Here is a 27,846-nt window from a genome sequence, read left to right on the forward strand (position 1 = left end):
AGCTTCCTCCCTTGCTCTCTCTCTTTGTGACTCTAAAGATCAAATTCCCAATTTATGTAACCATCATGTTCAAATAATGTTACTTTACTCACATAAAAGCGGAACAAAAAAGTTAGAAACCACCCTCTGACAGCTGACATTTGCAGATCTGAAAGCATTTCCCGCTCAGTGATGAAATAGAAGACACTCAGATCTAACTGTAGCCCACTTCTTTGATTGATGACAGGAAGCTGTGTGTGAACGCACCACTTTATTAACTGATATGTAGGACAAATCTGTTGAGCAAAGCAGAAGATTATTTGTTGTGGGTTGAGTGGCCTCATTTAGCATCATTTTGGATAGAAGTGGTTGACTGAAGATTAAACATTATTTCACTTACTCAGAGATTTTTACACTAATGTCAGAGTGACAAATTGATTTCATGTGACTTTGCTTTTTTTTTATACTTGACAAGGAATTTTTATTCAGACCCTGAAGATTAAAAGCTTTTTCCAAACCATCATAATTTATATTTTTATTGACGTGCTGATAAGTGTTCACAGCTTGAGACAATACCTTTAAATAGATTTGACTTTAAAAGTTAACCAGTAAAACAGAGTACGAGACACACACGGCAAACATAATGAAAAGTATTCAAAGCCACACACACAAAAACAACCCTAAATATGGTAAATATGGGTCTAGGACAGTGACATTAAATTTTAGCATTGAAAATAATATTTGGCACTGAAAACAAAGCCTGAAAAGCCAGACAAGGAAACAATGGCCCATACAACTTTTTCCAGTACATGTTTTACAATGCCATTGTTTCACTTTTTAGTATGTATGAAAATGATATGGGGTGATTTTTTTTCAACATGTAGGGTACACTACAGCATTATAAAACATATTTATGGTTATGTTTAGGTACTTAATTTGGTTAAGGTTAGGGAAAGACTTTACCTGGACTTCAAAACCATAATGGTCTTCTTCCACCCAGCTCACTACTGTCCTGAAGACCAAGTATGAGACACTAAAATTCAGAGTCCCCACATTTATTAGAGTTTCATAGTTTTCTATGAATGGAGAATAAAATGGTCAATACAGCACATATCAGAATAAAACTGGGTTCCAATAAAAAATTTGACCCCTATGTAAAACATATGATGATGTTTCATGAGTAGACAAAGTGTAATATAGTCAGTAATAGAGTATTTCAGGTTAAGTGTTTAAAAATGAAAAATGTAGGAAAATCCTCTCATTTGAGAGGATGGACTGCCATGTGCTTGATGTCTGCCATAGTGTTGTTCACAATACTACCACCAGATGGCGCCAAAGCAAAAGTGAGACATTACACCAAGAATCAAAAGAGGAGGACTTACCCACATAAGTGGGATAATACTTAATTCTCTATACACAATGATTCCTTCACGAGCAGCCTGTCCAGGAGAGGACAGGGTACATCCTTGAAGTCCTCTCCTGCAGAGCCCAAGCTGGACAAGCCCATAGTTCTGCCAGGACCAGAACATCCAGACAAGAGCGTGCATCCATTCTGTCCTGCAGGAAGTCAATGCTGTATCACTCTATTCTGGGCTGATCCGTGTAGATGAAATCTAGTATGGATTCATTGACCAAGGATGCTACGTCTAGAAGGCACACAATGTCCTCACTGGACTCCTGTAATCCTCCCTAGCGCCAGGAAATAGAGCCCACCTGCTGCTAACACCACACGGTGTGCCGAGAGAGGAGATAAAGGTGTGGAAAAGACAAAGAGACATGGGGAAGAAAACTGAAGGCTTCCGCATAAGAACTACCCAATAAATGACAGTGGATGACAGTCTGAAATCTATATGTCTTATGAGACTTTATGCAGGGCTGGGCCATACCACAGACTATGACTCCGCCCAATGACACCCTCCTGAAAAATGTATTTCCATCTTAATCAACAGAATATCTCATACAGCAGGTTTTTTACATTTTGGGTCAGAATCTCTTGAATGTCTTTTCTTCATGTGATACTGTCACATAATTGGAAGTTCCTTGGACTTACAACAGCAGTGCATGTTGGGTAAACATGTCATTGTGTGAGGGTTTTCAACATAACACAAAACATCCGTTGTAGAGTGCGTAAAGGAGTGACTCACTATGACTGGAAAAACTCTGACTGTTACTGACACTACTTTCTCCTCCTACCCACAAAGCCAACAGCTGATAGCAACATGTTTATGAAATATTCTAGTAAAGGGTCACCGGGAAATGTAGGAAATCAGGTGGAAGTAGCCTTTTTACAAATACATACCCCTACCAGGTACGCTTGTAACACTTTTTGCTTCAGCAAACTTACGTACCCACATACAAATGGCACCATTTTACACCACCAGCATAAATGTCACAGACCCCATGAGTTGATGTCAAATACAGTGCTCCTTTGTTACAACCCTGATTTTTGTTGTTTTGAGCCAACAAATCTTTTGGGGCTTTGACAGGCAGTTACCAGCACCAGCCTATGAGCTTTGAAGGAGCTGCCTTGGAGGGGAAAGGTGCAGTTCAGGAGTCTTTCTTTCTCCTGAAGTCTATGTAGGCGAGTGAAGACGGTGTGATGAGGCGATGATGTAAGAGAAGAGATGTGTATCCTTTGGGAGATGAAAGGAGGTGGTGATGAATTTTAGCGTCTGACATATGATATAGATAGCAAAGTGAAAATTCTGGCCCAACATATGCCTGGCTCCTTGGCCCGAGACTGGCCCATATATCTCATCACATCTGAGCAGATTCCGGCTGTTATCGTCCAGTCCTGCGTGTGTGCCGGCATTGGTTCAAGTGTGGAAGTAGCATCTGACTATCAAGCTGTATAAGGGACAGATTTTGGCCGTGGAAGCGGGCGTATGCAAGGCCAGAAGATAACAAACATATGACCCAAGAATGGAACTGGATTTATTTTTCTGTTTCTGTATAACTTGTTTGGTTTTGGAGTAGAGTTCTTGGGATTCCTTTATGCTAAACATCGTCCATACTTTCTCTATTGCTTACTCTTCTCTTTTTCAATCTCTTCATCTTCTCATTCCTATAATTCTTCATCCTGCTTTTTGTGTCTCTCCATAATTTGTTGCTGCAACCATTGTCACCTGGCCCACCTTCTTGTCACATGCCTGTCATAGTACAATGTACAAACAAAGACAGGACAAAAAGGGAGAGCCAAGATAAGGGAAGAACAGGGGCAGTATAGGGAGGAACAGTGTGAGTGCTGTGTTCCTGGAAATTTCACATACATAGTCACTCCACTTATTTAGTTTGACATCAAACATCCATTGAGTGCCCTTGTGACCCCTGAGGGGTTTTTTTCCATTTATAAACATAACTTCTCCCAGAAAATTAACTATCAACCGTGTCATTACTGTATGACTGACTGCTCCCAAGTTCACCAGTGGTTACATGCATGATAGTCACTCTCTTTAGCAATGCTGTAAGAGCTGAATGTGTCAACACATTTCTGTTTTGAAATCCTGAATGTCTGCATCACCTTGTACTCGACAGAGGTCAGTGTATAATGAGTCATATCCGATTTGGAGAAACATATTTGAAAAGCACCAATATTTCTACAATTAAATAGCTTGGAAATATCCAACACACTGTCAACTCAGAGTGTTAAACTGTTGTAACAGGAGTCTTCCCTTTTTTAGAAAAGTCTCTGTGCAGACACCAACCTTAGTGATTCCTCTACCAGTGTGGGTGTAACAAGTGACTCTAACCAGGGCACAATGGCATTGTGAACATGTAGGGTTCAAGGCAGTAGAGCAGGTTCAATTATAGCAGGGTACCGGCACTATGAAGAACACACTGCAAGAAGTTTCCAGTTTAGAGAGACCAGCTCTGAAATGTTCTTTTTATTAAACCAAAGGGAAAATGTGACTCTGGGGACTTTTTGAATTCAAATTGAAAATTAACAGACAATGTTTTGCCATTAAAGGCCTAGTTAGCTAGATTTTGAGGTATTGTATTTTCAGGACACCTACCAAATCAAGTTGTAGTGTGTTAGCGATCAAGGCTGGAATATCAACCGGGCAAACTGGATAACTGCCCAGGGTCACTCCATATCATCTAGTTTTAAGAACTTCATTCTTTGAGTTTCTATTGACCTTTCAGATCCACCTGCTCACCTGCCTCCCATTCTCTATCACCTGACCTTCCCCCACCTACGTTCACACCTGTTCCTGTTTCACCATTAGCTCTGTCAGTATGTTTGCCAGGTCTCATCCACCGGTCTTCTGCGTGATTGCTTATGTCGCTTAGCTTTGTTGTACCTGAAACCTGTTCCTGTTTCTCTTCTTGGTCTTGATCCGGTTCAAGTCACCTTGTCTTTGACCTTCTGCCTGTTTACAACATGTCTACCAGCGTAGCACTATGGATTTGCATGCCGGAATTACCTGTAAGCGCTCTCATCTTTGACTTTATTAAGAGACCACTACTGAACCAGCCCAAATGTGTGTGTATCTTTAAGTTGTGCTTCATCAAATTGCTTTCATTTTTGGGCCTATCATACCTTGATCAAGGTAGTATTATGCAACCAACGTGGGGGCGGAGGGTGTCATGCTATTTTTAAAGCTGAGGAGTCTCTTCCTGTGCATTAGTAAACACTACTATGCCATGTGTCAACATCTTGAGTCAGCCAACAAAATTACCTGAAAATTTAGGATTATTATTGCTGAGTCAAAAAAAAAAAAGGCAGGAATAATAATTTCTCAAGATCATTTTAAATCAAAAGATAAACTTTTATCTTGGGAAATATAGAAACAATAATGACTTTAGGACAGTGAAACACCAGAATGAATGAAAATAACTAATATTTTGAACAATGAATAAATTTTGCTGACATGTGTGAATTTGTTTGTTTGTTTTCTCCCTAAAGAAATTGTGTAGAACATATACTCTCCCTGCTCTATGAAACATTAATTACAGATTAATCCTTTATAATCCATCCAAAATAGATTTTTTTTGTTGTTCAATCTTTGGTATAGAGACTAATTATGAGGGAATAATATGAAAGGTCACAGTATGAACAGGGTGAAAAGGTGTATCATCGTTCAAAAATCGTATTTTGATTCTAAAATGTGAAAATTATCATTTGAAGATAAATGTTTCAAGGTTTGTCCAATAGCCTACAAAAGTACTGGTTTCTGAAAAAAAAAAACTAACGGCATCAGAAAGAGGCTAAACTATCCTTTCTGAGGTTAGCTTCCACTTTTTTCAGTGTAGATGAAAGGATGATTGTGTGTATGTGTGAGGAAGGGAGGAATATGGGAGGGGGTGTCATCTACCTCATCAATGATATAAATACAAAGAGTCACACTGTGAAATGCAACAAAAAGGAACATATAGTATTTCATGAGAGCTGCGTATTCATCTGGAACAGACAACACCTGTGTGAGTACCTAACACTTGTTTTTCCACTAATTTTCTACTAATTTTCTGCTAGATATAATAGAAATTACATGTTTTCATTAGGCGGTTTAATCACTTTTAAAATGTGTTGATAAACTTTGGGTTATTGCTGTGAGTTTTTATCACTGTAATTTTAATTTTCTCTTCTGCTGTTTATCACCGTCCCTTTGTCTTTTGCCACATCTATCTCATCACTGGAACTCCCTGATCAATACATGAATACAAATTTATTTTAGTTTACTGATGCCATATGCTGACTTTTATCATCAGATTGTACTGGTAAGAAAAGAAAGGAAAATTCTTACATTATTAAATTAAATTAAATTAAATTATGATCTAGCTGTAAGACTTGCACATTCACTTTTTTTTAAGCAATTGCATCATATGAAAGAAGCCTCCCACACACTGGTCTCACATATTGAATCACTTTGCATCAGTAATTAGTCAGATAACAGTTCCTTTTAAGAGTATGAATCATCATCATAAGTAAAATGAAACATTTACCAGCCATATGTATAATAGACCTGCACGATTACAGTGGAGAGTGTTACACTGTATTTAAGCTTTTATCTTAGCTTTTATTAAAGTCAGTTTACAGGTCTTGGGGTTGGGGATGTTTTGCCTTCAGAGGGAGCAATGCAAAATCTGATTAATTGCCTTAACCCTCCTGTTATGTTCCGGGTCAAATTGACCCATTTTAAAATTAAAAAATCTAAAAAAAATCGTTAAAAGTATTTTTGGGGTAGTGTAAGTGTAATCAACATGTAAAATTAAAATGGTTCATTTCGAATATTTGCAACCCCTCACTGCATGTTTATATTACATAGATACTGTTCGGGTCAATTTGACCCGGCAGTCAAAGTGCAGGCTAAAATCACACACATACACAAACACACACACACACACACACACACACACACACACACACACACACACACCCTCTCCCTATTCTCTTGACCTCATCTGTAAAGTGCGAGAATGCAGGTGTTGTTATGACTTTTGACGGGAACCTTTTCTGTTCCCGTGGGCAAACTCCACCCACATTGAGTGGACACTCAGCAAGGGAGGGGCAAAACATAAAAATATTCTCTATGAATTAACAGCCAGTCTGTGGGATGCAGAGACAGGCAGGGCTATATTTCCTGCCACAATGTCTCCGGAGACTTTTCATATTTTCTCCAGAGTAATCTGATTTGATAATTGAGAGACAAGGGCTGTCAGATGGGAGAGAGACAAGAGACAAGCTGGCAGCTATCAGGACAGTGTAGGACAAGTGGGTAGAGCAACTTCCACTACTCTATAACCCCGGCCCTAATGTCACACTGGATGAACAGAGGTGTCTCGTGTTAATTTATCAACATCACTCCATAAAAAAATTTCAAAATGTAAAATAAAATTTAAAAAAAATTAATGTCATGTAAAAGTCTTGTATTTTATATGTAGGTCTTTCCAAAGTACATTAAAAAAAGTTTTAACATGCATTTTTCAATGAAAAACGAGTGAATTATCCTCATTGAACCATGATCTGAGAGGTAAAGAACACCATTACACTAAATATTGATTGAAATGGTTAGTAATGGAGTTAATAATGAGATATAAACAATGTTTATTGGGATTTTTTGGTTTCTGACACTTCTGGATAATTAAACATGCCCCGGGTCAAATTGACCCAGGAACATCATTGCTGTTCCTGAGAAACGAATATAACAGGAGGGTTAAGTGATGTCACACCTTGGTTGAATCCAAGTGAGACCCAAGATCACATAGTAATGCGTAGGCAGCATCACTGAATCTGACTTCCTCAGCCATTTTTTTTCCCCTCACACTTTTACACAGGAATTAGTAAGACGTGCCGATGGGGCAGTTCACATCCAAACGTGATGGGCAAGTCCCTGGCTTTCTCCCTCGGGTTCGTTTCTCAGCCAATGAGGAAGGACCTTCTAGGTACACTTCACAGCAGTTTGATGCCAGCAGCCAACAGCAAGATGCTAACCTCCAAATTCCTCCCACCATTGTTGTGTCTGATGTGGATGCGAGGTTTGTGTAGTTAACTTCTATTTTTATTTTTTACTTAAGCAGGGTCCCCTTAACCAAAGTAAAAACTGATGACTGTTAAACCACAACTAGATAATGTTAACAATGAAAATGACAGTCTGTGCCATTAAAGGAACTGCAGCTCATAACAACTACAATGTAGCTTCGGTATTTACTGTAAAACACTTTTGCTTGGACCTCTTGTCTAACAGTGCATCAGAGAGCCGGGGCTCAAGCATGGACCTGCGGAGATCTTCCTTCTACAGCACCTTAGACCTGGTGCCACAGCTGGAAAATTATGCCAGCACCCTGCCACACCAGAAGTCAAGGAGCCGACCTTCTCTGGAGGCTCTCCGCAAGGCATTTGATGTACGTTTTTCAACCTCTGGGAACCACATCTCACAGCAACTTGTGAACATCATGTAACTTGGCAGAACCTTTCGCTAAATTCTTTAAAAGCAATCAGTCACTACAGATCACTGTAAAAAGCAGGCCATTCAAAAACATTCAATTAAATTCATGTAGACCAAGTTTGAAGAAATAGCACAAAATATTAAGGGTCAAAGGTCATTAGTTTTTATATGAAAAAAAAACCCTGATTGTTATTCAGTATATGTGTAATCACAATTAGTTTTTACCTAGTCAGACCAATGAGTCAAGTCCAGAGGTTTTTGAATATTTGCTGTAGAGACTAAATTATTTTCACCATCATTATCATGACAGAGACATAAATGTGTCATTCAAATATATGCCAAGCCAGAGCGAAGATGGGCAGTAGTGTGAACCTTAATTTTGAGAAGTTGGCTAACAAGATATATACTGAAGTATAGACTAAACAGAGTGTACACAGTGTAGCGTAGAGCACAATAATGTTTATGTTTCCCTCTTTGTTGAAATTGTATTTTTCTCAGGAGGTGGAGGCAGGTATGGAGGTAACAAACACCACCACCAACTCAGTCAGCAGTCTCGTCACTGACAGTGGACATGAAGAATCACAAGGTCCACAGGAGAAAGCTCCTGTTCGATTTGGCTGGGTGACTGGAGTTTTGGTGAGTGAGGGTGTGTGTGTGTGTGTGTGTGTGTGTGTATTCGAGTCTGGAACATGCACCTTTATATATGAAACAATCTTACAAACATTGCATATAAAACACCCACAGAGCTGTTTTTTTTTTATTGAACTTCACCACAGATGCGTTGCATGCTGAATATCTGGGGAGTTATCCTGTTTCTCCGCCTGACATGGATCATTTCTCAGGCGGGCATCTGTGAGTTATTACTTCATTCAGTCTGTCCCATTTATTCTCTTATCTGTCGCTGTAACAGTCCTTAGCTCCACTCTTGATCATGCCTTGTACTGATCTACCTGGAAATAGTGATTTAAGGTTGACAGGGAAAAACAAAGACATGAACTGTAACATGCAGCATAGTGCCATTATCCTTCTGACTATAAGTGATTCATAAACTTCCTTACAAAACATGGTACACTAGAGGCCTATCAACTCTTGATCTTGGGACGTTTTGTTGAAAACTGATTGGACCGTTTATTATTACTGGTAACTCTTTTCTAAGTAGCCATGGTTTTGTCCAAAAAGCGACAAATGTGCTAAATTTGCAAGATTGCAGGCTGCCAATTAATTTTGAAACTACAAGATCATCATGATCAATCAGTCAGTCAGTCAGTCAGTCAGTCAGTCAGTCAGTCAGTCACAGACATTGGCAATTATAGGGCTGGCCCTGCTGTTGAGGTCTACACAAAAATAAATAAGAACTCTCTAGGACTAAAACACCTCAAAACATCAGCAGCAAGAAGAGAGCATGTAAGTAATGTGAAGATGCACAGTACATCCATAGTATGTAGCTAAGACATCTAAGGGGACCCTATTTTAAACATGAAAATCCAAAAGTATTGACATTAGTCTCGCAATAATGATTAATACCTTCTTTCTTTTCATGTCAGTGTTTACCTGCCTAATTATCCTGATGTCTGTGACGGTGACCTCAGTAACTGCCCTCTCCATCTCTGCCATCGCCACCAACGGCAGGGTGATCTCAGGTCAGTCACTTCCTGTGTCTCCAGATTGATGTAAAAGTCATGTATGTGGAGGTTTTTCAACATTGCAAGTGTACAAGTCAAAAGGTTTTCCATAGTTTATATGTCACAGATAAGGTGTAGAGGACTCAATAGCACAGCTCAGAGACACTGGTAAATGTTCAAAACAGGCAGCTAGATAAATCCAAAAACAGACAGATAGTCTTAACCAGGCAAGCAAAAACAGAAAGAAGGGTGGGGAAGCTATGTCATGGAAAGCATTATAAACAGACAGTCTGGCAGAGAATGAGTGGAACAGGTGAGTAGGTGGGCAGGAAAGAGTCAGGTGGACAGGGGGGAAAGTTGGGGCTATTGCATAACAGGAGGGTGTGGCAGGGTCTAAGTAACACAAGAGTAAGTCAGTTGTAAAAAGGCAGAATGAATATATGCATGAATGAACTGTGACATCTCAGAGTTTTTTTTTTGCTTTAAATACTTTTAGCATCAATTCTAATGAGTCTAACCTAATTTCTGTGTGACTCTGTGGTTGAAAATGCATTTTCAGGTGGGGCTTATTTCATGATCTCTCGTTCTCTGGGTCCTGAAATTGGTGGACCAATTGGGATGGTCTTTTCCTTTGCCAACGCTCTGGCTTGTGCCCTCAATACTGTTGGCTTTGCGGAGGTGGTCAGAGATCTAATGCAGGTACTTATAATGCTTCAGTACTTTACGAATGAATGAATTTGTTTTACATGGTTTGAATTATTTGAACTCTTTACTGAAATTTAATTTCAGATCATGACATGCGGCTTTGACTTAAACATAATATTCTTCTTTGTGAACTGCCTAGATGAATTTGAGAATCTGAAATTAATCAACTAGTATTGTAAAGCCATGCATCAATGTGACTGTGAACTCAAAAACATTTACAATATTAGGCAAAGGTCCTAAGATGATTCCAGACTTGTTGTTTACCCAAAGTTCATTCTATATAGGTATATTTCCATAGTTATTTTAACTGAAATGGATTGAGACAAATAGTATGCCCTGTGAAGCTCTGTAAAATAACTTACACACCAGAATGTTATGCAACTGAGTGCCATTTTTGGTTTCTTATGTATTGTGAATAATTTGTTGATGTATGCAGGAGTTTGGTGTCGTCATGGTTGATTCAGTCAATGATGTCCGTATTGTGGGTGTGATCACGGTGACTGTTCTTCTGTTCATTTCACTGGCTGGAATGGAGTGGGAGTCCAAGGTGAGCACCTGCTGACTCTCTGATCTTGGTTTGCTTGCATGTAGTGGCCCATGAATCTCCTTATGTCTTACTAAGTTTTCCTCTCTATCATATCTTTTTTGTCTCTGTCTCTCAGGCCCAGATTTTGTTCTTCACAGTTCTCATGGTTGCTTTTTCCAACTACTTTGTGGGCACATTCATTCCTGCCAGTGTAGAGAAACAGGCTGAGGGCATCTTTGGATACCACAGTGAGTTCTTTAATATAGCAACTTTGTTAATAATTCAACTTAACTTCAGTTAACTTCAGAAGCTCAAATATTCTGCAGTTTCTTCCAGTGATGCGCAGCAGGATAAGGTGCCTCTCAGGGACAGCAAAATTCAAAAGCTTGAATCTGATGAAGCACAGTTAAAGGGAACATAAATCTGTATCTGCAACAATATGAAAAGGGTTACCAGGGATGAAGCATTAGTAGTTGCACCTGTAACAAGAAAATAGAGAATAGTAGACTGTTTTTTTTATTACCTGTCACCAGGTGAAATCTTCATTTCAAACCTAAAACCAGACTGGAGAGGACCTGAAAACGACTTTTTCAAGATGTTTGCCATTTTCTTCCCCTCCGCCATCGGCATTCTGTCTGGAGCCAACATCTCTGGAGACCTCAAAGTATGATAGGAAAGAAGATCTATAGTGATATTCTTACACCACAGTTGACAACAAGAACTACATGAATGTTGACATGTATATTGTTTCCTTTTGCAGGACCCTGCTACTGCTATCCCCAAAGGCACCCTCATGGCCATTTTCTGGACTACAATCAGCTATTTAGCTATTTCTGTAACTGTTGGTAAGATACTCATTTAACATGCTTTTATTTTGTATTTATTTGCCTGTGATTTGATTGGGTAATTATCTGAACCAGTGGGAGTTATTTGGAGTGTGGGGGGTGAGACAGGAGGCATTGGGAATGAGGATTTATCACTTATATCAAGGGCAGTGTCGTCAGCATACTGCATGAGCGTGAGATGGCTGGTAGCTCAGAACAGTAGTAAAAATAGAAATGTGATAGACTTTGACATTAAAATTTCATGACATCACACATGTCACTTCATGTGTCATCTTCATGAATCATGAGGACCATGATATAAACTACCTCTAGCCAGGACTAAGACTTCCAAAAAACAATTCATTCCAGTTTTCAGAAAAGGAGAGACCTGATTGGAAAAGGACCCAAGTAAGCCATATCCTATCCAAGGGGACCCAAAATGTTGTCAACTTGAATAACCACAACAGAGAAAGAACATGATCACTGGCAGCAGCAATCACCAATAATGTCACAAGCAGCTGTTGTCGAAAAGAGCAGCAATACGGGCCCCAGGTTTGGTCTTGGATGCCAGTAACCTAGGGACCCATGAAACCTCTTAGTTTGTACTTGTAAGCCATATCAAAAACAAATTTTATCAACCTTTATGGTAGGGAATCACTCAGAAGAAAATTATAAAAAGGGTGCTGCGGCTTAACCTACAGTCTGAAATATCACATTACACTGTTACTATAATATTTGGATCTTCCTTTTGCTTCAGGGTCGTGTGTCATACGGGATGCTTCTGGAAATATAAGTGACATTCTGATTGGGAACATCACTGATGGGTGTGTGGGTCAAGGATGTCAACTGGGCTGGAACTTCACAGAGTGCATTGAGTCAAACTCTTGTAATTATGGTCTGGCCAACAATTCAAAGGTACCATTCAGTTTAGTTGCAATAAGTCCTCTGTTTATAATGAAATTAACATTTGACATCTTTTTTTATCCCATAAGTCTCAGTGGATTAGTACAATGGGACATGTGATAATATAAAATCCTTGATTCTTTATGATGACTATTCCAACCAGGTTCTGGGCCAAGTTTCAGGTGTCTCCTACCTTATCACTGCTGGTGTGTTTTCAGCCAGCTTGTCATCTGCTCTTGGCTTCCTCGTCTCCGCTCCTAAAGTCTTTCAGGTGAGAAACCACAGGCAAAACCCAACGTGAAACTCTCTGATACATCTATGAAAATGCCACTTTTGTTAGTAATAAAAAATCAAATACAAAGCAATGAAATATAAATATGGTGCATTGTTCTGTATTGTAGAGTATCTTGAGATTTATGACATTGTTGGATGGCCAGGGGAGACACCATATTTAGTATGTATAAATGTAGTGAAGTCTAACACACATTTTAAGCCGAATATTTTCTGCTTTATGTTCCAGTGTCTGTGCAGAGATGAAATATATCCGTACATTGGAGTCTTTGGGAAGGGTTATGGGAAAAATGATGAGCCACTCCGGGCCTATATCCTCTGCTACGTCATTGCTGTGGCCTTCATTCTCATTGGTGGGTATGATCTAATTCTGTTGTAATTTTTGTTACTGGAATTATTGTTGCACACATTTGTTATATGTCAGTCCCTTCACAAAATTTTTGTTCTTGTTATGATGATTGAATACTTAAGTAAAGAGAGAACAGTTTAAAGAGATTTCATTAGTTTGTTAATACCTTTATATATCTCTGGATTTGAATGTGTTTTTGATTTCTCCCTTCTGTGTCATTATAGGTGAGCTGAACATCATCGCATCCTTGATCTCCAACTTCTTCCTGTGTTCCTACTGTCTCATTAACTTCAGCTGCTTTCACGCTTCAATCACCAACTCCCCTGGTGAGTGTCCTTCTCACACACCACCCCACTATACACAAGACTAGACACAAGTGTTCCTTCTTTCATTGTTACCTTACCTGTAGACACAGACTGTTGGTGTCACAAATCTGCTAGTACATCATTACCTATGCATCAAGTGATCATTTTGTTGAAACAGATATGGCACTGGTTCTCATCTGTATTCCTTTTTAGCTGAAGTGTTTTTTGGGACATTTTATGCCTTATAGAAACATCATGAAATGAGAAGATAGGATGCAGACAGGGAATGACGTGCAACAACAGTCCCCAGCCAAACTTGAACTGGGGACATTCTAGTTCATGATCAGTCCATTGAACCCCTCGGCCATGAGGTCACTCCATACCTGTGAATTTTACCAAAGACTTTATTTAAATTTCCTGATTATTCCCTAGAAAACCATAATGTAATACTTCTGAAAGCTATACCTGGATCACAGCCTCAGTAACATAACAAGGACAGTTGAAAGTAAGAAATGTTTCCCACCAGGGAATGGAGCTTTAAGAAATCAATCTTTTTTCTGTATTCCCACTGCTTGCTGGGATAGATCTCTGGCCACCCTTTATCAGACACAGAAAATGAATTAGTGGAGGCAGAGGCAGGTCATTTCAATTTCCGAATCTACTGAATGGCCAAAAGTCTCGAAATCTAATTTGATGGACATCATGATCTCAATGTATATGAGATTAGAGATTCTGTGTTATGGTACCTAAGAGTTCTGTATTTCTCACTGTCACTCCCTTTAGGTTGGAGGCCGTCATTTCACTACTACAGTAAATGGACGGCTTTGTTCGGAGCAGTGATCTCTGTAGTTCTGATGTTCCTGTTGACCTGGTGGGCTGCTCTCGTCACCTTCAGTATCATCTTCTTCCTGTTTGGATACGTCAACTACAACAAGCCAAGTAAGTCAAAAAAAAAAAAAAGAAAAGCAAACAACGTATCTTGAAATTCATCTGATCAGATTAATGTGGCCTGGATCAAAGATTGAAATAAGTGTGGCTTCTATGATGTGCTCACAGTGAGTTGATACCGCCATCACTTGTGTGTGTTGTTTTTTTTTAATCATAGAGGTAAACTGGGGATCATCAGTCCAGGCAGGTACATACAACATGGCTTTGTCATACTCTGTCTCTCTGTCTGGTGTGGAGGATCATGTCAAGAACTTTAGGTGAGTGAAAATCTCAATCATATTATGTATCAATTTTCCTCAACTCTCATGTCAGTTGATAATTGTATGAGAACGCGGCCAATGAGTGTAAAACACCAAACTAAATCTCTCTAATAGTATTTGTCCATTAATCCATTTCCTCATTCTCATTTAGTAGAACAGCGCTGTATTTACATTCTGTCTTTTACAGGTGATCATCAGTGGTGAAAGCAATGATTAAAACAGTTACCTTTGACCCTCATTTGTTCTCTCTTATGTGTTCTCTCAGACCCCAGTGTCTTGTCCTGACTGGGCCCCCAAACCAGCGACCTGCACTGGTGGACTTTGTTGGCTCCTTCACCAAGCATATAAGCCTCATGATCTGCGGCGACATAATCACGGTCAGTCGCTCAGTCTCAACGACTTTGTTCCAAAAGTTTTTGGTTACATTGCGTTGTTATCTAAAGATGTGGTTGAATTCGCGGCCTCCTTTAGGAACAGGAGAGGCAGACTCGGCCGCCGGATGCCACAGAGTGGTTGGTAAAGTGGATGAACAAGAGAAAGGTGCGCTCGTTTTATACTCCTTTCAGTGCACACAGTCTCAGAGGTGGAGCTCGGCACTTGCTACAGGTACAACTTCCATTATCTTTAATTACAGCTTTAATTGTACAAAATGCATCTACTGGGGAATGTACTGTATGTGGCAACATCTTAAAATCATTTTTGGGCTGTGAATAACTTGCGTCCTTTATTTTATCTCTCATCTTCATTCTCATTTGTTTCTCACAACATATCATCTATTGGGTTCTTTCAGAAGAACGGTTAAACATAATATATCTGCACAAACAAATATATCTACCTACAGTATGTTTTTCTTTTTATGCTTTTATTCTAAAACTTGACAAATAATTTTTGTTGTCATTTGCAAGGCATCTGGTCTCGGCAAGCTGAAGCCCAACACTCTGGTCCTGGGCTTCAAGACAAACTGGAGGGACAGTTCTTCTGAAAGCATTGAAGATTACATCAACACCATATAGTAAGTTGGTCATTATCATTTGTGCCTTGAAGCAGCCTTACTTGTTTTTCATGGTTTTATTGACTCCAAAAGATTTCATAGCTCTGCATGGTGTGACAAATTTTTGCAGACTGAAAAAGGTTACTGTTGCAGAAACTAAAAACGTGATTCAAATGTAATGTCAATGTGGTTACGGTTGCTGTTCTTGTTTCTAGTGATACCTTTGACTCCAACTACTGTTTGTGTATCTTGAGGATGATGGACGGGCTGGATATCTTTGACCAGTTTGAAAGTGAAGGTTAAAAATCCATACATTAATTTGAGTTTACTCTGTGTGATTTCCTGCAATATGACATGTTTGTGCAATTTGAAAAAGAAAAAAAAAACAAACAAAACCGTTTGAGGATGTAATATCTTTCCTCTAGTGAACCACAGCTTTGAGCCTGACAGATCAGATGAAAATGACGACCAGCAGTCTCCTGAAAGGGTATCAGGTGAGCACTCACTGTATGCACACATAAACACTGGATTACAGTATTTTGAGAACATATTGACTCACAATAATTCCCTAGTGCATCACCTAAACCCATAAATTAGAATCGATCCAAGTGACTAACTGTAACTGATATAGGATCTTAAACATTTTTAGTTCTTTTAATGAAACTATTTATAAGTTTTGCTTTTACTACACAGCCATCGTTAGCATTAGCAGCTGATTACTTACCAGTCTAAGTCTAGAGGAAGCATTACAAGTTCAGCTTCAAACTTCATTGCTTCACTCACCAAGAGTGGTCTCCAGCAGTGGAAAGAAACTCCTTTGTTTTGCTTCTGTTTTTGTCGCTGTAGCTTCAAGCCTGCCTTGAAGAAGCAGTGCTGCTCAGAGGGTGTATTATAACGTCTTGTCTTACAAACACAACGACTGAAGCTCTTGCCAAGACTGCTAAGTAAACAGCTGTTAGCACAAGCTATGAAGCAATAGCAAAACTTAAATATTGCTCCTTAAAACAAATCTGTTCTTGTGTAGATACGCTGTCCAGTCTGTTGGTGTGTATTCTAAAACTGACCCAAAATGTCACTTCTTTGTCAAACACAAAGTGTCCTCCTCATAGTTCATCTCATCTTTCAGGACTTAAATATTGCTGGGACAAATTATTAAAATTTCACGTCATTTTTATTTTATTTTTGGCTACGTTTGTTAAAATGCAAAAACCTGTCTGAGTTTCCACATAAATTTCAGCGTTTGACAGTCATTACCTTTTTAATTGGGAACACACTCCCTAAGTCAGTCACACATACCTGATATAATAAAGCCATAATGGATACACTAATTATGTGTTAAGGTGAGATACTGTGTGTTGAGTGGAAGTAAAACAACATGCTTCATTATCCATTAAAATCAAACTGTCAACAACACGAAGCTGATAAATCAAGAAGTGTATTTACTTAACTTTCTCTGATATTTGTGTTGGTGTCAGTTTGTATGGGTTTGTGGTGAGCACACACAGCTTAGCCCAGTCAGGTACTAGCTGCACTGCTTAAAGCTAAACTTCATTATACAGTAGTCAAGTGGATTTTTAACACTATTTAAGTTGTACTCTGATAGTGTGGACACGATGCTATTTCCTGGAGGCAATGTAAACTCAATTCATCTCCAACTCACAAACATACCAGTGAAAAATATTAGTTCATTCACTTTTCATTCAGCACTAGCCTGAGGTTTCAATACTTTGTTAGAACTTAACTTCAGTGAAGAAATGGAAGCTCCTGACACAGAATATACCGAACAGTTTGTGATTCTTTGGGCAGTGTGGAGTGAAATAATTCTTTTCAACTTTAAAGCTACTCAGGGTAATAAAAAGAAAGATGAAAATGTATTTTACGGGGTCAAACTAGTGCACCGGGTTCACTAAATTGCTCTAATGATTGCACCATCATGCTTTATACTATGTTTCCATTCAAACTTTAACTGCAGGAAGAACTGAATCCAAACAATTATCAAGAGAATAACTCTGTAAACACAGCAGGGAGTTCAATATTGCTTCCTAATATTACTTGCAGAATAAGTAAGTAAAATCTAATTGCTGCCCCCACACCTCACTCTTCCTCCTCTTGCTGTTACAGTTGACGACATCTCCGATAAATGTGACAGTGATCAGATCAAGACGGTGTTTCAGAATGACCAGGGGAAGAAGACCATTGACGTCTACTGGATAGCTGATGATGGAGGTGAGTCCAAAGACACAAGTTACTGTATATGTGGATATATGTACAACATCAAATTCACATAAAATAATATGGATGAGATGAAAATCAGTATAAACATCTCAGTTTTAAAATAAACAGTAGGTGTGTCACCTTCTACCTTCGGCCATATCTTCATCCTTTCCCTTTGAGTTGGCTCCTCTTCCTTATCTGCTGTCTCTCTCTTCTTTGTTTCTTTTAAGGTCTGACTCTGCTGGTGCCTTACCTGCTCACCAGGAGGAAACACTGGCGCAGCAGTAAGGTCAGGGTCTTCATCGTGGGAGATGAACAAAACATGGAGGAAGGCCGCAACGAGTAGGTTTCCTTCATTTTACCATCTGGTATAAGTGTTCTGGGGCACACCAACCACTTAGAAAGAATACGTTTTTGGTCACGTCCCTGTATGTTTTCCACTTCCTGAGCTGCAAAATCAATTCACAATGCAACCTGTTTGGAATGAAACATGCATACTCCATATACGGTCAGGTCATTTTGGAAAAAGAGAAGAATGCAAAGTAACGCCTGCAACTAATAATCAATGAATGATTTCCCCATAAAACATCCAAGATTGTATAACCAATGTGTTGAAATTGATGAATACATAACCTGATGATGACATGATTGGGTCTTGCATTGATCTGCATTTCTACACCTGTATCTTCGACTGCAAGCTGTTGGCAGTGTAAAGTTTTAGATGCATCTTGTGCAATTTGTGAACATTTTTATTTATTTATTTTTTCTTTTTAGGATGGTCGCTCTGCTGAAGAGGTTCCGTCTGGATTTTAATGACGTTATCGTCATGACAGACAGCGAGAAGCGTCCGCACGCCAAGAAGTATGTCCACAAAACCCAATTACATTCATTTCATTTTTCAAAGTTACATTTACAAGAAAATTTAACAGACGTAGCCCAGATAGCAAAATGAACCTTCTGGCCCAGAATATGCCTGGGTCGCCTGAATCTGGCCTATACACTTCCACATCTGGGCAGAGTCCGGCTGTTATCCTCCAGTACTGTCTGACAGCTGGAACATTTTCTGTGTGCATCAGAATTGGTCCAGATATGAGAGTAGCATGTGACAGTCATGCTGTATATTGGCCAATTCTGGTCGTGGAATCGGGTGTATACTGGCTCAGAAGAAAAAAAAGCATGTGGCCCAAGTATGGGATGGATTTACTTTGCTATTTGGGAGGCTACTGAGGAAAAAAAATCACCTTGTTCATGTCTGAGTTTGACTCACCTGAATGCTACTTTCAAGCCTCACACCCCTAATGACGGAATGAAACTGGATTTCTGTTGTTATGTTTTAATTTCACTGAATTTAATCTCTGCCCAATACGCCAAACTGACCCCTGTCCTGCTGTTCTTGTTGCCTCTCAGCCTGAGTAGGTTTGTGGACAGTGTCGCCCCCTTCAGGCTACATGATGAACAGCAGGATGGCATCTCAGTGGAGGACTTGAAACAAAGCGCCCCATGGAAAATATCTGACAAAGAGTTCGAGGCCTTCAAACTTAAGGTGTGTGTGCGCGTGTGTATCCGCATGTTAGTGTATACATAATTCACTTCCTTCATTTGCGACAACATGCTGTCCCTTTAAATGTCATCCATTCGGTCAAATGTGTGTGCATTTCAACGCATTATGCAACTCCGAGTCAGTGTCTCACTTTTATCTCCTCCTCCCACAGTCTGAGAGAAAAGTGAGGCTGAATGAAATCATCCGCAGGAATTCACAACATGCTGCTCTCGTGCTTGTGTGAGTACAGTTTACATTATCAGTTCAGTTTTGCATATGGCAGGTTTCCTGAAAACATTACATCAAGCCTCATTTGATTTACTGCAAATAGAGCACATTTAATGCACATGGCGTTTGTTTAGCTTTCCTTTGAGGTCTGTCACCTCTGATGTAGATCGAGAAGATAGGATTTCTCTTAAAGAGCGCAGTCAGTAATTTTTTCCATTTCTCAAAGCGGCATCTCCATGGCGTCACTTCCTCCCACCTCCATCCTTATATTCTCATCTTCTGTCTCAGAATTAATTACTCGTACTTTACTTATCATTTACAAGCTGTACAAATGGTTCATATCACGCTATAATGTAGGTTTAAGCAGATATAAGTGATTATCAATGTATTTTTTTAACAACTATAACTCCTCCTATGGGCACACATACATATAATATATCATGAGGTAAATACCAGTTTTAATTCCGATTCAGAAAGTCCCAGCAGCTTCAACAGTGAACTTACTCTATATGGCCAAATGTATTTGGACTGTGTAACAAAACCATTAGTCGTTATGTTAAAACAGGAAAGGGACTTCCACAAACTGTTGCCACACAGTTAGAAACACACTATTATCAAAAATATCACAGTATCCTGAAGCATTCAGATTTCTCTTTATTGGAACTAATGATCATGAATTTCTGACATGTAGTTTGAATATTGTTCTGCAGTATCAGTGTGTGTGATGATATAGGTGAAACATGTATAGAAGCCTCTTAGATAAAAACAATGCATTGACTGATGTTTAAAAGGATGCAAAATTATGCACAAAGAGCCCTCAGTCCTTGGCTATTTCCATGGCAGTCTTGTTCAGAGACATGGGAAAGATTAGGTATCTTTGTTATTGTTGCAAACCACAGTGTACACTATATTTGACTTGTACAATGCTTTGGTCAAAGGTAAAATACAAGCAGCATTTGTTCTTGTTGTTCTGTTTTGTTATATGTAAATGTGATGGGTTTTTTTTTTGGTTTTTTTCCCAGGAGCCTCCCTGTGCCGCAGAGTGACTGCCCCAGGGCTCTGTACATGGCCTGGCTGGATACTCTGACCTGTGGCCTCCACTGCCCTGCGGTGCTGATACGGGGAAACCAGCAGAACGTACTCACTTTCTACTGCCAGTAAAATCCTGCATTAGATGGATGGACAAGTCTTACAAGGATGGATATTTTCAGACATTAAATCAAAACAATGACCTGGGTAAAAAAAAAAAACCCACATAAGTGATATAAGTTTTAAAAAAGAATTGGGTGTCCAAGATGTGCAATTGGTGCCAAGGATGCGTTAACAAACGTAACAATATTTGAACATGTACGTATGCAGTGTATCATCATGGGCAGGGATGGAAAATAACACCAATGCAGTTACTTGCATCACTGATATCAAGATCATCTTCAGGATCATGTGGATGCCAGCACCATCTTAGATGCTTTCCAATGGCAACAGCTGACAGCGCAAGCAAAGAGAGGGGAGGAGTTGAGGTTCCTGCAGATGCTGCTCCTGGAACAACGCTGTGATGGTTAGGGTTGTTCAACAAAAGTATTGAGAAGCATTCTTCCAAAATATACTCCCTTATATGGTGGTTTGATGATGGTGATGGAGATCGCTGTCTAACATGTCGCTGCAAAAATTTCCTATTGCTCTTCATTTGGGCTGAGATGTGGTGACTGTTAAGGCCTTCAACTCAAAGTCAAGGCGTTTATTGTCATATGCACAGTGTAAAAGTTTCCCTGTACAAGGTCATTCTTCCTTTGCCCTCCACTCTGAATGCCATTTATCAATAAGGAAACATGAAGTATACATGTGTTATTTTATGTATAGATACATGAAACTAAAATAAAATAAATAAAATATCAGAAGAGATAAAAGAAAATTAATCAAATATCAAAAAATACGATGTACAATATACAAAATACAACAAACTATAACCTAGCCTGTTTAATTGTGTTATTTAATATACCCTTATAGAAGCTTGTGCACCGTATGGAAACTTAACTTAACTCCACTTGTTTTTCCTTTAAATCTACTGTACATACAATAGGATAGTCCTTTATTGGTCCCGCAGTGGAGAACTTTGCAAATAAATAAATTTTATAGGAAGCTGTGCGAGAATTTTGAAAACTGATAATATGGTGTGTCAAAAACCACTCTATTTACTATATTGTATATATATGTAATTTATTACTAGCCCTTGTTAGGACTAGACGAATCGTTGTTTTTGTAAGATTAGTGCGATGTACGGACCTTGAGCTTCTAGTGTAATTACTAAATAACAGTAGGCCTATGAATTACTATATGTCATAAATGTCCACCATTTTATTTCTTTTATTATTTTTAATTTGCACTCAAAAGTTCCCACAAGTAGAAAGTAGCATCAAATAGAAACACTCAAGTAAAGTACAAGTATCTCAAATTTTTTACTTAAGTACATCATCTGAGTAAATGTACTTAGGTACATTTCATCACTGTGGCATACCATGGTTTTCCAGGATAGGCCCTTTAGGTTAAACTTGTACTGTACAACCAATGACTTCATTCATTGCTTTAAATTGTTTATCAAAAAAATAGACTGAAACTAGGTTTTATTTCACTGTAAAAGTATGTGATTGTTCACATTGCCTATAGTTGTTTTTATAAATTTTATTCATGCCATTATATATGTTAGCTGTGTCTGAAAGAGGAATCTAAATGAAATGAAATTACATCAGCAACAAAGCTGAAATATTGCCTAATATGTACAGTAAATTCTACATTTTCTCCAACAGGTGGCTTTTGTGACTCTATTTCTTTCAAATTTTATTATTGTGCACTATTTTTACCAACTGTGTTTGATGTCATTTTTATCTGCTTAAAACTGTGATATGTTTGTTTTCTATAATATTAAATTAAATTGTGAATCTCCTAAAGGACAGTGAGTTATTAGTGTCAACAGTAGACACTTTCCTGGGCACAATAAAACCTCAGTGTTATAATATTCAATCCTGACATCAGTTACAGTATATGTAAATGCAATAAATAGAATGACACCAAAAATGGATTAAAATCATAATAACATTAATACCTCAATAACTCAGGGAGTAAATGTTATCTTTGAATTTTCCAAGTTGAATTTTGGACAATGCAAACATCAGGCTTCTTTTTAAGTAGTTAACATGAATTAAATAAATTTGTCTTATTAGTGGATATTGTAGAATAGCATCTTTGTTCCTGCATGTTGGGCAGTCGACAGGGAAGTATGTCCCACTTCTGTTTTTTTTTTTTTTTAAAGTTACATTATGTAAACTATGTTCCTGACATCCATGGATAATTTCTTCATCATGATAGAGATCTGAGTCCTCTGTATTTGAATACTGAAATGCTGGTAGCCTATTAAGGTGGCTATAGGACAGCACCTACCAGGTCAATATTTGAGTAGTCGTCATCACCTCATCAAGGAGAGACATCAGACTGAAGGTGCTGGGAGAGGGAATCAGGCCATGTAAGTTATGATTCTGTTGTGTAACCTTGATATATCATTAACTGTGTGTGCAGAGGTGGACAGTACAGCCAGCGTTGTTGTTTTCCTTCATTACTCCTTCATACTAAATATAATTTTAAGCAAAGTTAGGGTTTTGTTAGATCTTTTCATGGTTTGATCATAGTTTGCATGTTTGCCTCTAAGCATTACTTTGCTTCCTGGAGAGGGTGGTACACTTTGCTTGTGTTTCTTAACCGCACATTTTCTTTAAACTGCCACAATCTATATCAGAATCACTGTGCCTGGTTTGCTGCACACTAAAATCACTAAAATATCAGTTTCCCCTAACAGAGCAAAGATGCAGTGGAGTCTGTTTCTGCTGGTTCTGATGGGTAAGGGAATTATCTTACCAGATATCGGGCAGTATTACTGCTGCAATTCTTTTTTTAAATACTTGTAACTACAGTTTGATGTTTATATGTCACTGATCATTACTGAAGTGAAAGTTTATTCAAAGTCCAATAGTCCAGTGGGGTCTTTAACCTTTTCTGTAATTTCCCTTTTTGTTACATTGTTGTGTTGAGGATCACTACAGTTTATGCTGGGTCGATAAAAATAAATCAAGTAATTAGACTGGACACTGAGCCACATTTAAATTCAGGTGGCAAGGTGTACAAACGAAATGTGGAGCTTATGATTTTAGATGCGTGTCATGCTAGTAGCTCTAATACTACAGTATTTTCTCTCTGTAGGTCATTGTCCCTTCTCCACATGTCACTTCTATGAGTACCACTTCATTGAAGAGAATAAGACCTGGGATGAAGCTCAGTTGTACTGTAGAGAGAAGTATACTGACCTGGCCACAGTGTATAACATGACAGACATGAAGAGACTCCATAACTCTTCAGCGGCTCAAGCTTGGATTGGGTTGTACAACAACACCACAGGAGAAAAGGAGTGGCACTGGTCTCTACCTGGAGTGGAGTACAATGATACACACACACTATGGAATAAAGACGAGCCGAATGATAAAACAGGTCATGAGAACTGTGTTTCGATGGACACTGCACGTAAATTGTTCGATATTGTTTGTGATCGGGAATATTCATTCATCTGCTACAATGGTGAGCATATGTGGCTAATATTCTTACTGTCATGAGTAGCCTATTCTATCACGTGTGTTCAGCACGTCATCCTGTCTAATAATTGTTTTCCACGTGGACATACACCTCATTTATTCATATGGACGAAGTAAAACCCTGGGTGATGTTAAAAAAATATTCATCTAATACATGGTAAATGGACTGCACCAATGTGGCGATGTTGTAGTCTTGTGTGCTTCACACTACCAGCCACATTCACCAGTTCACTCATATGTTCATAGAGGGCTTTTACTTTGCCTTCAGCGCTTTTCTAACACACTGATGAAACATCGGGGGCAATTTTAGGGTTCATTTTCTTGCCCAGGGACACTTTAACATGCAAACTGGAGGAGCCGACCCTCTGATTAGCTCCTGATCCGATCTAGCTCCTGAGCCACATTTAACTACTGTTGAATCAAGGACTTATTTTTGCAGTGTTGTTTCATCTGTCGGAAAAATTGAATTTTCTAAGACTAGCCAAATTGTAAAAAAAAAAAAAAGGGCATTTCATATGATGCTTGTTTGTCTGTTCACTCCACAGAAAGCTCAAGTGTTAAATACCATTTGATTGAGGAGAAGAAAAACTGGACACAGGCTCAGAGCTACTGCAGAGAACATCACACAGACCTGGTCAGTGGAGAACGCCAGTTACAAGATAATGAACTAAAGGAAGAAACGAACAAAAGCCAAATGAAAGCAATGAACAACAACCAAAACTTGTGGATTGGCTTGTTCAGAGACACCTGGACTTGGTCAGATGGGAGCAATTTCCCTTTCAGACACTGGGATCAGGGGCCATTTGGAGATGGACAAGGGCAAAAGAACTGTACTTTTTTAAAGACATCAGGAAAATGGGGCTCTGATAGATGTCATGAAAGAAAACCCTTCTTCTGCTATGAAGGTGAGTTTTTCAAAGATCTGTTTTGACCCACTGAGTTTATAATTATTATCTGTTTAGTTATTTTTTTATGCATGCATGAATCTCTTTCAGTGGTGAATATGCTTAGCCATTTTTTTTTCTAGATGGGTTTAACCAAAATATTATAATGATTTCTTTCTTTGATCATAGTCTGTATTAATTCTTATGTGCTGAAATGTTAACAGTTGATGATGATGACCGACCTATCTGAAGGAAGTGCTCCTCTAACGATGCCATTAGTTTAGGTGTGAATGTGGACTGACACAACAGCTGCTCTTGAAGTGTTTGAACAATAAAAGTTTTGATATATATCAGAATTGTTATTTGATACTTTCTCTGTCTTTTTCTGTTTTCATCTTTATTGGAGCCCATTGTTTTAAAGATTTTTTTTAAGGTCCTGTGTTTGTTCATGACAGACAAATTGATCCTGATCCAACAAAACATGACCTGGGTGGAGGCCTTCTATCACTGCAGAGAGAAGTACTGTGACCTGGTCTCCATCACTGACGTTCACCAGCAGAGATGGGTCCAACAGAGAGCCAAGAACGCCTCATCTCCTTTTGTCTGGCTGGGAATGCGCTACACCTGCACTCTGGATTTCTGGTTCTGGGTGAGTGACGAGACAGCTGACTATTTGAACTGGGAGTCAGAAGAAAAGACGGATGACTGTGACTTTTCTGGAGCCATGGAGACAGGAGGACACTATAAGTGGATCAAAAAAATGGATAGCGAGAAGTTTAATTTCATCTGTTCTGATTTTTAAAACTCACTCCACTCACTAAAATTTAAAATTCATTTCCTCCATTTGTTCTTGTTGGTGCTGAAGAAGCTTCCACTTCATATGTTCTCTGGGTTTATTGAAGGGCTTTCTGGGAACTGTAGGAATCACAATCTTGGGAGGACAGACACAAAATTACTAACTTACAAAATTCATTAAAGATTGCAAATAAAAATAAAATTCAAATACAAAGCAATTGATGACTAGGGAGATTTACAACTATAATTCCATCTGAAATAATCATGTAAACATATTTTTCACTGTCTTTGTCACACCTGGTGAAATTACACTGATCGTTTGTATATATTACTTATTTCCATAAGTGTCCTTCCCCTTTTTTCTATTTCAGGTTCAATTTTTTTCCTATTTCAATTTTATTTAATTTTTTAATATAGCACTGAATACTGGTTATAACATTTTTTAAAGAGACTCAACGTTCCCCTATGAGCAAGCACTTGCCAACAGTGGCAAGAAGAAACTCTTTCTGATAGGTAGAAACCTTGAGCAGAACCAGGCACATTGTGGGCAGCTGTCTGTCTCGACTGTAATCTAAAACTTTGTTTTAAATTTAGTCATTTAAAACTTAGTTTTCTCTCACATCAGTATATAAGGTAATCTGCTTACAAGAGACAACAGGAATGAAACACCAGTCTATATTCATGTTTTATTTTTTGATGTTGTGCTTAAGATCCAGTAACATCATGTAAAATCACATTTATGTTATGATTACAGTTTTTGGAGTTTTGTTTAAATGGATAACTGATTTCTCTGCTGTTGAAACTGTTAAACAATAAACTGTTAAACAATGGAGTGATCCCGTCTACTTCCACAGGCATGATCTAACATACATTTTACATGTATACATTTCGAATATATAATATTGTAAAAAAAATATATGAACTTTTGATTCAATTTTCAGACATTTGAGTTGAAAAAAAAGACAACTGTTGTTATAGCAGCATGAATTTCCATGCCATGTTTAAAATCTATACATAACTCACACACGAAAAAGGTGAAACACATTGCATTTCAGTGTGAACAGCAGATGGCAGTATAGATCTACAAACACTAAATGCTATGAATCGTTTTCATGAAGAGGTGCGAGGAGAAGGATAAAAATAAAATCCAATCCTGTTTGGGGGCGGTAATTTTCCTCATATAACTGCAGCACAGACAAGACTGTATCAGCCTGCTTTGGTCTCTGACAGGCAGGTTACACAAATACTACACTTTTGTTGATGTTTGTGACCCCCCTGATTAAGACTTGGACAAGAGGTAAAAACAACAGTTCAGGGGGGGTGAGAAACATTTATATATCCTACTTACCTGTAACTGTCAATAGTACATTATATTCCGCATACTCACGCCTGGAATAATCTTGTACTACGAGTTCAGACACACCTAAAGTGGACCGTACCATTTCGTCACTCTGATGTTACCTGAACAGCCCCTCTGCTTGCCTTACTCCAAACAGTGTGTAGCGTCCCTGCTCCTGTGTGTGTTGCACAAGCAAATTGAAACACTGTTGGAAAATGTAAGTAGCAGTAGCAAACTATCTAGCTTGTTCAATGCACTTTACTTTCTTACCTTCAGAGTTTCTAAATTAGACTGTGCCAAGTATCAATGGATGGGCGCTATTGTTAGCTAGTTTCTAACTTTAGCCTGAAGTTACAATTTAGCTCACTGATGTTAGCTAGCTGCCTGCAGGCACACCTTTCCATTCCCAATGTTGGACTGGCTTTAATTACCAAATATAAAAAGGTTTTCCCAATATATGATCTAATTTTAGCAAACAGTGAACAAACAGAGATAATGGAGGATTGTAGAGATACTTTCATCAATACAGAGTTTACTACTTCATTCTTGAGTCTTTTGTGTGACTCTAGTGGTTTATTTAGTCTTTTACCTTTTTCATATTAGCTTCTATAATAGCCAACCTCTTT

General features: G+C 38.6%; 2 protein-coding genes across 3 annotated transcripts; both read left to right on the top strand.

Moving 5' to 3' along the window:
• Positions 1-7,273: 7,273 nt before the first annotated feature.
• Positions 7,274-20,832, top strand: LOC111239963 (solute carrier family 12 member 3-like). Its single transcript, XM_022769924.1, has 27 exons — positions 7,274-7,455; positions 7,665-7,821; positions 8,364-8,501; positions 8,642-8,717; positions 9,410-9,505; positions 10,047-10,186; positions 10,629-10,739; positions 10,855-10,966; positions 11,252-11,382; positions 11,479-11,563; positions 12,300-12,457; positions 12,609-12,716; positions 12,966-13,089; positions 13,310-13,411; positions 14,174-14,329; positions 14,496-14,595; positions 14,864-14,975; positions 15,070-15,204; positions 15,504-15,610; positions 15,805-15,887; positions 16,015-16,083; positions 17,711-17,815; positions 18,034-18,145; positions 18,578-18,664; positions 19,211-19,346; positions 19,516-19,583; positions 20,594-20,832. Exons 1-27 carry the CDS (start codon positions 7,274-7,276, stop codon positions 20,730-20,732), a joined length of 3,129 nt encoding a protein of 1,042 aa, XP_022625645.1. The 3' UTR covers positions 20,733-20,832.
• Positions 20,833-23,003: 2,171 nt separating this feature from the next.
• Positions 23,004-26,710, top strand: LOC111239953 (macrophage mannose receptor 1-like). Of its 2 annotated transcripts, none has more exons than XM_022769912.1 (5): positions 23,004-23,085; positions 23,416-23,456; positions 23,817-24,188; positions 24,748-25,107; positions 25,542-26,710. In XM_022769912.1, the coding sequence occupies exons 2-5, from the start codon at positions 23,423-23,425 to the stop codon at positions 25,886-25,888; spliced, it is 1,113 nt and encodes a 370-aa protein (XP_022625633.1). In that variant the 5' UTR covers positions 23,004-23,085; positions 23,416-23,422; the 3' UTR covers positions 25,889-26,710. The 2 variants fall into 2 exon arrangements, with proteins under 2 accessions (XP_022625633.1, XP_022625634.1); XM_022769913.1 differs by having other exon boundaries at positions 23,028-23,085; positions 23,403-23,456.
• Positions 26,711-27,846: the final 1,136 nt, after the last annotated feature.

The sequence above is a fragment of the Seriola dumerili genome, unplaced genomic scaffold, assembly GCF_002260705.1.
Source record: "Seriola dumerili isolate Sdu_G_001 unplaced genomic scaffold, Sdu_1.0 BDQW01006988.1, whole genome shotgun sequence".
Taxonomy (NCBI): Eukaryota; Metazoa; Chordata; class Actinopteri; order Carangiformes; family Carangidae; genus Seriola; species Seriola dumerili.